The sequence below is a fragment of the Meleagris gallopavo genome, chromosome 2, assembly GCF_000146605.3.
Source record: "Meleagris gallopavo isolate NT-WF06-2002-E0010 breed Aviagen turkey brand Nicholas breeding stock chromosome 2, Turkey_5.1, whole genome shotgun sequence".
NCBI classification, from domain to species: Eukaryota; Metazoa; Chordata; class Aves; order Galliformes; family Phasianidae; genus Meleagris; species Meleagris gallopavo.
In genome coordinates, this window is record NC_015012.2 from 66,888,293 (window position 1) to 66,900,123 (window position 11,831).

Genomic DNA, 11,831 nt, shown 5'->3' on the forward strand with positions numbered 1-11,831 from the left:
GAAGTCTGGAATTCATCCTTCTGATGATGGGTGTAACCAGAGATCTGCAAGATTTGTATACATAGAAGGTACTTCATCTCCTGCTGAGAGTTTGTTAGAATGAGGATGGAGTTGTTAGTTGATTTTAAAAGCAAAGAAACGTGTATATGCTGTTTTCTTGATTTCATTTGTATTTACTTGTTGGCAAATGGACTCTCAATAACTTTGTTCCATTACAGCTTGTCTGGTTGTTTCCATTACCAAAGTCTATGTTCCAGAGAGAAATCAAGCTCCCTGGCAACCATGCAATTTTCACATGAAAATTCAGGTTAGTTCTTTAATGAGCCAGATACCTTACATGCCCTCTGGGGATGGAAAAAAGCAGCTTCACAGATGTAAGATAAATAACTTCAATCTGGTGTTTTTAATATCAGTAAGAAGTGGCTCTTAGTAAGATATACATGTTTACTTAATGATTTGCTTTGCCTTAATTACACAGTAACAAGCTCTCATTATTCCATCCTGCATAACAGCATATCATCTTAAACTATTTTTCTTTTTCTTTTTTTTTTTTTTTTAGCTGCAGAAGTACATTTTTAAACTATCCCAACAGCTGTCTTGCTTTTGCTGACCAGCAAATCTCATACTACGAAAAGGAAGCAGATTTCTGATGCTGAAGGACACCGTTGTCATGTTTCTTCACTTCTTCTAGCTGAATCATTGGGAATTGTACCTGTTTTTCAAACCATTTGGCTACTGTGAGCAGCTGCTTCTCTTGGAATGAACGCCCAATGAACTGAAGCCCAATTGGCAAGCCTCTTCCTGAAAGAGCTGTAGGAACATTTACTGCTGGCAGTCCTGAAACAAAAGAAGTTATTCACACAAAAGGCTTACTATTAAACAAATCCAGTTAGAGTCATTTTGGTAACAATTCTGAGAGAACCAGCGCAGCTCAGTAGCATTTTAAAATCTACCCCTACATTATAAAGCATTTTACAAATGCTCACTGTACTTATGTGTAGAGTTGTTAACTCGCTATTATAAGTTAATGAGAGGGGTGAGGTATCTCAATTCTGTGTAAGAGGTTAAAAGGTTGAAGGGAATGGATGTTATAGGCAGGAGAAAACATAGTTGAATTCCTGTCCCTGCTCACCAGCCATGTTTGCAGCCTGTGTTAGGATGTCATCTTGCGTGCTGCGGGTTCTGTTGTCTTCTTTGATGAATTCCACATACGGCACTGCATCGCTCAAAGTGGTAGGAGTGAGTAAAATATCAACACCACTTCCAAAAACCTTCACAAAGTCATTGGCAATGAGACGTCTGACTTTCTGTGCCTTGACAAAGTAATCCTCGTAATTCCTAGAAAGAAGTAGGGGTGTGAGGGTGGAATGCTACGATTCTGAAAATACAGAACAATTGCTTAGTTACTATAGAAAAGATAAGCTCTATATTCCTCCTGATTAAGAGGCTAACATGTATTTGAGTTTCTCATATACCACAAGCTTAGTCACCATACACAGTGCTTACGCTCTCATAGCCATGAAGACGTCAGAGAAAGAAGACATAAGGAAATTCTGTTGAAGAAATGTGAAAGGAAAACAAAACCCTAGTTTAAAATAGCTGAAGATCAGAATAATGCTCTTATGGCCTGAAACTAAACTGTATATTGGATTTCACTGCAGAAAGGCACAGTAAAGCCTAGAAATACTATAGAAGCAAAGCAGGTTTGCAAAATAGGCATTAAGCTCTAGGATTCAATCCAGCTATACACTTAATGAATGTGAAAAACTCCTATGATCTATACAGACATCCAAATGGACTTAAAACCAAGAATGTGGTTCTAATACGCTTCTTACTAAACTGTGCTCTTTCCTCAATTTTTTTTTCCTTATATTAGTATTGGGTTTATGGCTTTCTAAACTGTCTTTATGCGATTGTGAAGCAGAAACAAATCAGTTAGCTTTATGTTTATTGTTCTTTTTAATTTCACATGTAGAACTGGCAAATGTAATAGAATTCATAACTTCAGAGTTTAGTTTCAAAAGCAATCACCAACAATTACTCTTAAATGAAAAAAAGAAAAAATACTGATAAATCAAACCTACTCTGTTAATTCTGATGCAATGACTATATACAACAATCAATGCATGAATGATCACATAGCTATTTTATAAAAAACAAGAGCAAAATATTCTGTAAAATGCACTGTTTGCAGGAAACACAGATGTTTGTACTTTGTCTCAAGAACGCTTGTAGAACGCTGGATTTTGTTCTTCAAAAGTAACTTACTGTTGTTGACTCTCTTGTTCAGTCCTGATGGAACACAATCTTGTGCTCCTTCAGAAAAAAGTGAGCTGCATGAAATTTAAAGCAGTCTTTGGAAAGCTGATCTGGACAGTTGTGACCAGAACAAGCATACTTGGCAGGAATATCGGCATTCCATAAAAGCTGCTTCTAAACTACTGACTGACAACATTCCTGTCTCTGAGAGTAACTAGAAGTCATTTCTGATGAATGCTGTTGCTGAAAGAAGGAGCTTTGTCATGTGCTTGTTTTGAGACAAATTACAGGACCAGTTTCTCTGTTAGTATCTAAACAAATTAAGTATGACTCCTACCTTCTCTAACATACAGGATAGTAAATAAGGAGCAAAAATGGAGATGAAAACGTTAAATTGATTAGTTCAGGCACCTCTGCCTTCCCTCCACTGCTTACTAAGGCAGAGAGCTATAGTTAATTGAACTGCTGTATCATCTGTCTTGCTCTAGAAGACCTCAGCAGAACGCACCAGCAGTTGTTCTATGCAGCTTTAATGAGATTAACACTTACAGAACTTACAATGTTACAAGAGGGATGGCTTTACTGTGATTTCAATGTCTTCCTACAGGATACATTTTCCTTATTTTAACTATTAGGTGACAATAATGCTCTGATGGGGAAAGAAAAAAATCAAAAAGATGTTTTACTTACTTCAGAAGGCTCCCTGGTACGAGTAAGAAAAAACATTTTCATTCACTGCTAACAGTTCACTAGTTACGACATAGCTAAAGCAATAACAACAATAGAAGTTGCTACTGGCTTGAGGACATTTCTTTTTCATGTCTTGATGAACAATTCTTTTCTATTTGCCTAACAAATTATTAACTTAATAACTTTGAGTTTCAAGTGTGTTCTACTTACTGTTTCAACAAGAAGTAGTTTCCTGATAGAATTCTTCCTCTTACAACATCACTAAATCCTTCTCGTCGTGTTGCAGCATACATGCTTTCTGTGGACTTGTTCATGTCAGAACGATGTCCTGGAAAGAAAAGGCAATTTAGAAATAGTTTTTGTGATTCTTAAGATTCAATAACATAATGGTACACATCATAGTACAATAGGCTGTAGTTTGCTGCAGACTGACATGCTGCTATTCTGGAAAAATCCACAAACCATACTCCTTCCACGTTCCATTACAGAGAAGATTTTAAGCCCAGGCACTCAGTGTGCACAAGTAAAACAAAATAAAATATTTATTTATTCTGCTCTTATGTGCACAAGGTTTTTATTCTATTCCAATCAAAACTGATATTTCTTAATGCCACTTAGCAATCATTTATTCTGTCGTCTGAGAACAACAAAAAATAATAATTTAAAAGGCCTTACCATATTCCAGTCCGTCAAACCTGGCCATATTTGATGCCACTTCTGCAGTGCAGAGCACATGATAGCAGACAATTGAGTAATGGGTGTGTGGTAAACTCACTTCAACTACTTTAGCACCTGCATTCTTAAAGAGGTCAGCAGCCTTTGACCAAACAGCCAGAATTTCACTAGAAAGCCCTGGTGCATGGTATTCCTTAGAGAAAAACAAGAATAAATGATGCTTACTTGTACTGGCAACCAACACATAAATACTATTTGCTAAAAATATTTTGAAACTGTTAACACTGTGCTTTTAAATACTTACTACAGCCTATCACATCTACTAAATATAAAAGCACGCAGTACTACATAAACTGGACTCTGTCATCTGAAGAATATTATGTTCACCTTAGTAAATTGTAACCCATAACACAATCCGTAACAGAATTTCAGCAGTTCTCTTCTGGAGAAGTTGTCCACTTGTTCATCTAGTCATAGAGACCACACTGCATGGCTCTACAGTTCTTGGTTAGAAGCTGTTCAGATGTAAGCCCTACTACTAGGGGTACTTTTAGCAGGGAATAAGCTACGCTCACAGCACGTCAGCAGCTACTAGCACGCCTCAGCCAAACAAGCAACCCACCAGAGAACTACAATCACAAGGTTGGGATAGGACTTACTTAGACAAGCTTAAAACAAGACTCTTGTTTTAAGATATTTGCTTCAGTTCAAGCTCAAAATATCTGGGTCAAAATACCATGTGATCTCTGAACAGCAACGACTCAGACATATTATCATAATATATGCATTAACCTGTTTGGGTTAATCTGTAGCAGCAGAAAACAATTGTCCAAGGGATATGAATAATTTATCAATACTACTATTTTAGATTTATCTAAACAGTATGCAGAAAATTAATTTTCTAGACGTATTTTTCTTCTTCTTTTTTTGTTTTTTTTTTTTGCGTTTCACAGATTCTGAATAATTAACTGTCAGTGGGCATCTCTTCTTATGAAATTGAATCTTCTGGTTTACCTGTTCTATCACAGGTTCAAGTACAGGGAGTCAAACCAACAAATGTTACACACACTGTCTCTTTGAAGACAGAACCTTTACAAAACTATAATAGGTAATTAAAAAATAGGCTGCAGTTTCAAATGTCATGCTTAAATTACAAGCATACTTACAAGAACGACTGAATTATATGCATTAGAAACCAAATTACTCGATAAAAACATTAGTGGCTATCATGAAGCTTTCTTTCCATCCCTGTTCAAGCTCTGTGAGTCACAGCTCCTTGTGCCATTCAATTGCCTTTAAAATTATGCTGTATCCCAGTGCCATTTAAACAAGGATTTCAAAAAACTGCATAACTAGTACTAACCTCACCGTAAGAGAAGTCACTAAAAGTAACATACATAAAAGTATGAAGTTATGGAGGTATCTGATGAAAAAGCCACAGAGAAGCAAGAACTGAAGCCCCTCATTTTCCCTGGCACTTCCTGGCAGCGTTTCCCACAGTGATGACAAAGCATTTTAGACAAAGCATTAGCAGATGCTCCCTCTGAATCACCTACGTGGGCAATAGAGCACATACTGCTCTTTTCTGGGAGCTGCTCATACTGTTTTCACTTTTCAAATAATGAGAGATTGGGTGGTGACAGGCAATACACAAATGCTTTATTTTGGAAGGAGTTACATTTGCCATCCCTGTTCAGAACTGTTGATGGGATTTAAATGTTACCTTAGGAATTCCTATAGAGAGCTTGCTGACATCAGTCAAACTTGGCAGTGCAAATGGCTGAAAGATGTCCTGAACAGTGGTAGAGTCTTTAGGATCATGTCCAGCAAGTGAACCTGAAACATGACACGACACATTGAAGAACAGGAAAATGTACAATGGGTAGATGGAATTCAGCCTGCTTTCTGAACGAAGATATAGAGCGTACAAAGATATATGTAGTAATAATACCTAGCACAACAGCTGCATCATCCACACATCTGGTTAGGATTCCTGGCACATCCATGGAGTTCACTAGAGGAATGAGACCATGGCGAGAGATCAGTCCATATGTTGGCTTTAAACCTACTACACCACAGTGAGCAGCAGGATTTCTGGTAGATCCTCCTGTGTCTGACCCTAAAGCTCTATGGTTTCAAAAGGGTTACCGTTAGTAAAATGATTCAGAACATCTCCAAACAATAAATACTTATGGCTTTAAGATGCACGGATTTAAAAATGTCTGAGTACTTCCCAACTAAAAGTCATAACCACACAATCTAAACGTTAGTCCACTCCCTACATCTGTTATTTTTCAGCTGTTCTCAGCATTTTTCTTAGGACCTCTGAATTAGCCACCGGAGAGATCGGTTCTCCCTACAAATCAGAGGTAGATAAATAGAAATCAGGCATTCAGAATAGGGCCCCAAAGACCTACTTCCTACTTCTCTGTTGGTCTGTTCCAATTCTGTGGACTGTGAAAGATGTCTTGTGTTTTAGTTTATGATTTTCAGATATTCGTGATCATTTATTCATCAATGAATGATGACATGAAGTATCACACTCCAGCATACAAAGCAGCAGTCACACAGTATGCCTTTTGCCCTCAGTGACAAGGCAGGCTTTTCAAAGTCTAGGTAAGAGGTTCTTCCTGTTTCCAAGCCTACAAAGTATAGTAGAACTCCCAACTTAGAGTAGTTTCAATGCAATTCTTTTTCATCTCTTTAAGTTGAATTCTTTTACTGCTCTTTCACAAGTGAAATCTTGTTCCAAACTGAAATTTCCACTGTAAAAATTTCAGTGGAATAGGAAAGTCGCATTGAAATTAAGGTTCTCTTGGTTTTAGTGACTTTAAACTGAAAGTCCACTTAAAAAATAGAAGTACTTAAATCAGAATAAAAATAAACCTTAAGTTTTATTCATAAAACGATGGGGTTTTTTAAAAGTAGTAATCTCTGGGAGCAAAAATATTTTAACAAGTAGACAAATATAATACATTGGTAAACAAAGACATAATAACTAAAGATTATTTAAAACATCTTCCAGCTAAGAACACAACTGAACACGCATTCTCAAATGTAGCTCTCAAAATTGCATCAAATGAAAAGTGTAAATTTTTAAGGAACAGATTTCTTTTAACAGATGGATGAGGAAGAGAGTATAAACAATCAATTTGTTAAATAGTGTTAACTATTGCTATTCCATGCACATAATTGTTGTAAAAAAATTTTTTTTAATAAACTAAAACTCTTTAAATTATTAAAAACGGATAAAATTCCAAGTATCTTTATAAACTGGCTTCTTGTTTTCAAATTGGGAATTTGAAAGCTTTTAGATGTCAAATCTCACGTATCCATATTATCACATACCCAGCTATAAAAACAAAGGCCAGGAGGAAAGATTTCTATACTCTTACAAGTTGACAGACACCTCATCATTTGCTGAATTCAGTTTTCAGTGTGTACATGTTTAACATACTTAAAAGGCAGAGGATACGTCTCTGTTATTTTTAAGGGTATGTGGGAATAACAGCAATGCTGTCATTCCTTTACTGCCATTATCACTTTACCTCATGCAGAGCAAAGTGCTCACATCAGTACATTGAATAACATTCTAAATGAATCAGCCTAACTCTGCCTACAGGAAATCATGCTGGCTTCATGCTATGCCATGAAAAACTGAAGATGTTGAACTAAATTCTCACAAGCCAGCGCAAATAATGCTCCCATCTCAGACAAGATCAACATCTTTTCTACAATTTAATCCATAAACTACATTATTAGAAAATTGCTAAGTGAACACCTCACAACGTATTTCAAGACATTTCATTAAAAACAATTCCAAAAAGCTTCTTACGCAAAACACGTGAAAGCCGATACAGCAGCTGCACTGCCTCCAGAGCTCCCTCCTGTTATTACCCAGTTAGAGTTTTCAGGCTCAGAGTCAGACCTGGGTACAATTTTTTCCTTGTACTGTCTTGAATAACTCCAGGGATTTCTGACTGGTCCAAATACCCCATCTGTACTCCCAGATCTAAGACAGAACAAATACAGACAGAAGTGACAGACAACACGTTGCATTCTCCAAGATTTTCTTTATCCAGTTCCTCATCCCTTACCCTAACAAATTCAATTTCAACCCAAAAAGACTGGCATATGTACAGTCTAGTGCAGATAGACAACGTGCACAAGTTGAAATCTTCAAAGGGACCCTCCTCTGCCACAGAACCTCAGCTTCTGTTAGCAGGTGGCAAGGGGTTGGAAGTAGGTGGGCTTTAACATTCCTTCCAACATGAGTCATTCTGTGACTCTAAAGCCACCGGAAAGGATGCAAACAGAAAAATATAAAACAAATTTAATGTACCTAAAGGTAAAACTATCTATCTGCTACAAAACAAAAGTACTCTGGCTTCCCAAGCCTGCATTTGGAAAAAGCGAACAAAGATGACCACAGCCTTGTGGGACACTGCTCTGGAGAAGGGGGGAAAAGCCCCCCAGTATCAGCAACAAGTGCTCCTCTGTAAATAACCCATGATTACTTACTCTATAGCTCTCCCCTGAGGTCACAGTCTGCTGTTTCAGAGTGTTAGACTGGCTTGTTGGAATCTGGTTTCAGCCTGTGGTAATCTAGGTGCAGGCTGCCACCAGAAGCAGGGAGGGGCTTGAGGGGCTTTCCACCTTCCTTGCAACTGCCACCTCAGGTTCCCCAATTCCATAATGTTGGTGTTATTAGCCAGATCAGCTGAGCTGGCAGTTTACACAGTTGAAAATGAACCTAATTGAGACACTGCTTTTCAGCTGGATCAGCTTCCTCATCAAGCTGATGGTGCAGCCATGTTGGTGATGGCATGAGACTGTGCAAATACAGAGTACAGAAATGAGAGGCTTGGGGTGAGATAACCCTTATTAGCAGAATCCTGTGCTTTAGTGAGCTTAGATTACTTCTAGCCCTGTGTAATGAAGGGGTTTGGTTGCTTTTTCTTCTCCTTTGCTTTTTTCCTGCTTTCCCTCTGAGGCATGTCTCTGACATGGAAATGACTTTATCCAAAATGATCCAATCGAAGTATTTAACCCAACTAAACCTATGCCTTTAGCTTAGGAAAAATAAAAACAAAGCCAAAATGCAACACTTAATGTTTCTCATTGGTAGCTGAAGTCCTGGACACTGACAGAGTCGTTAAGGTTGGAAAAGACCTTTAAGATCATCTAGTCCAACCATCAACCCATTACCATGACGGCCACTAAACCATATCTTTCAGTATCCAGCAGATCTGGTGACAGAGGCTCCTGTCTCTGCTCAGGGCTGCCCCAGGCTACTGCATGCTGCTGCCTTCACTGATTTGTCAGAGAACAAATCTGTGACAGTATTTTCCAATTCTTTTTCCTAGCAGAACTCACTAGTATTAGGCAACAGTAGCACAGGCAATTCAAAGTGTTGCTCTAAATTATCCTTTTACACAATCAGAGCACTCATACATGTTAATCCAGTGGTTGGGAGAGATGGTAACTGTCATCAAGGCCATAACAATAATTAGTTAAGGGCAGAAACCACCAGTAGGAAAGGAGAAAAAAAAGTCAGCAAATAGCTGGTGTGGTAACCAGATCTACTTGCTACTGGATATGCAAGTCTGTTTGTCTTCTGCTTTCTGCAAAGGCTACGCTACTCTTCCCCCTCAAACACAGCCATAGTTGAACTCTATGTTCATAAAAAAATTGACGTGTAGATAATTTACACAACAGTAAAAATGTTCATGCAATATTTGAGAAATTCAGGCAACTCTAAATTCTCTTTGCAGATTAGCGTTCGTTATTTTCTAACATGACAGAAAGAAGAGTTTAAGGATTACGGATAGATCAGGACAGATGGCGTGTAATCTGTTTAATGTAGAATCACATGTTAAAAATAATAAACATCACTCACCCCATTGCAAATTCATCTAGGTTTGTTTTTCCTAAAAGCACAGCTCCCCCATCCAGTAATTTCTGAACCACTGTAGCATTGTAAGGAGAAATATAGCCTGAAAGCAATCAAAACAGTTAAGGGAGTGGTTGATGAGGTATGGTTGATTTCTAAAAGTAGCTACTCTTCTGAACACTTAAATTTTTTTGCTATTTGTGCATAAAAGTTATCACTGCACAATGCCCAAATTTTGCTTCAATAGACAATATGGTTAATTCTCAAGATTTAGCAAAAGTAAACTAAATACTGTTTTGTCCGTAATGCTTTTTTTTTCCCCCCTCCACAATTTACAATCCAGTAATTCTGGATTATACATTTCCTGAAGGTGGAACTAAGCCTTCACACAAACAAGTTACCACAGCAGTAGCAAATTATGGCATTTGGGCAATTTGCAGACGAGTGCTAAGTGATCTCAAATTATTCCCTTTACCATGAGAAGGGGGAGCATATTGTTAATCACAAGCTGAAATACAAACTGGCTATCCTGTGACCAACTGTGTGCACCTTCAGCCACTTTGACCTCATATAAACTACAGTGAGTTCTGTGCCACTCCCATGAGATCCTGGGTTGCAACTAACTTCTTCTGTGAATAATGACAGTGATTTCTCCACCCCCACTCTCAGCTGGAACAAGGACAGCATCACTCCTAAAACCCTCTACCATTCATCTACAATAAAGTACAACGGGTCTGAGAACGTGCTTAAGGAAAAACATCTCAGGTAATGGAACACATTCTTTAAATTGCAATACTGTGTTTTGTTTCTTCTGTTTAAGGTAATAGGATTAGCTCAAGTAAATCAGCAGAAGTTTATCTTTCTCAATACTTAGAAGTTTTACTTTATGCAGAATGAAGAAGATAATAAGAAATGTTTACTACTTTCACTTTTGCTACGGAAACATTGGAATGTCTTGAAAATTTTCCTGGAGTGTTAATAGAAACAATAAGCTTGGAAAATTTTAAAGAATTAAAAAGTCATACAGACCTGTTCTGTAAAGCAGGAATGAAGAGAACTGTTAATATCTACTTTGCTACAGCAAAATGAAAGCGCTACATAATGCAACAGTTATAAACAGAACACAAAAGGACTGTGTGCATTTTGCCCGACACAACAGCAAACACTACTGTCTGCTCTCCTCTGTAAATCTAAGTGTAACATGAAAACGTGAACTACAGAATGACTCCATTTTAGGTAGGCCAGAATAATCATTGCATTGTTAATGGCAGTGTAGCTACATGAATAAAGGAGAAAATGCACTTGCATAAGAAAAAGATACATCTGTAATGCTAGATGATCTTGACAGAGGAAATCAGATAAATACATTTCCTCAAATCAGCTCAGCTCATTTTTGAAAATGTTTGGATCTCTGGAAGGCTTCACTCCACTAAGCCTCTGAGGAGAAGAGCCAGAGCTCCAATTTCACCTTAAAAGCTCTACTGCACCTTTCATACCGTACCTTTTAGCATGTTTGATGCACATGTTGTCTCAATGCCAGCTGTATTAAAGTTGTCCTTCACTGCAATGGGAATTCCGTCCAGCTCACCCAATGGCTGACCTGCGTTAGGAATTATTGCAGAGATTACATCAATATGTTACCTACAGTCAATTACAATTTACTATATGTGTCACTTCTGGTGCTTTTTGTAAGTACAAGAGCTATCCATTTAGCATTTGCTGAGTCTGTTACATTCTCAAGGCCCATTGCCTAGAACTCCTATAAGCACTATGCCCAGAGCAGCCCCTGCAAAGCACAGCGGGTCCTAAGGCAGCAGGCGGCTGCTTTCAATCAGGCCAGCTGCCCCAGCAGATCCTTGTTGCTTCCAATGAGACGACATCATGCTTATCTCAGCCCTGGGTGCTGCCTGCACCCACTCCATCCCAAGAGCCAGCACATCCGCCCACCTGGCACACACAGCAGATGCAATGTACAATAAAAGCACTCTTCCACCAGGAGTGCCGCCTTTATAAACAGGCTACCGTACCTCTTCGGTATCTTTTCTCCGACTCCTCAGCCTGCTTCAATGCAGTTTCTTCCGCTACCGTAATGTAGGCGTTGAGAAACTGGGTGCTTCTGATGAGAGCGAGGCACCTCTGGCAGAGCTCTGTGGGGGTGACCTGTCCTTCCTTTAGCGCTGCTGAGATCTGAAAGGGCAGCGACAGCTGTCAGTGGCACGAAGCTGCTACCAGACCCCAACCCAGCGCATCTCGGCAATAAAACGCGTCTCCGCGGGTACGCGATCGGGCCCCGCGAGCCGCGGTCACCTCGAGC

The 11,831-nt window shown here is 38.7% G+C and overlaps 2 protein-coding genes across 2 annotated transcripts in view; both read right to left on the minus strand.

The window, feature by feature from the left end:
* PRDM1 (PR/SET domain 1) overlaps positions 1–11,831 on the minus strand; it is a 690,597-nt gene that overhangs the window by 198,530 nt on the left and 480,236 nt on the right.
* On the minus strand, positions 561–11,725 carry QRSL1 (glutaminyl-tRNA amidotransferase subunit QRSL1; the record flags this gene model as incomplete). Its single annotated transcript, XM_003204314.2, has 10 exons — positions 561–837; positions 1,133–1,338; positions 3,160–3,277; positions 3,625–3,817; positions 5,348–5,460; positions 5,576–5,751; positions 7,460–7,636; positions 9,524–9,620; positions 11,019–11,117; positions 11,545–11,725. Coding segments are annotated over 10 exons (1,572 nt in total), but the record flags the coding sequence as incomplete, so codon positions are not given.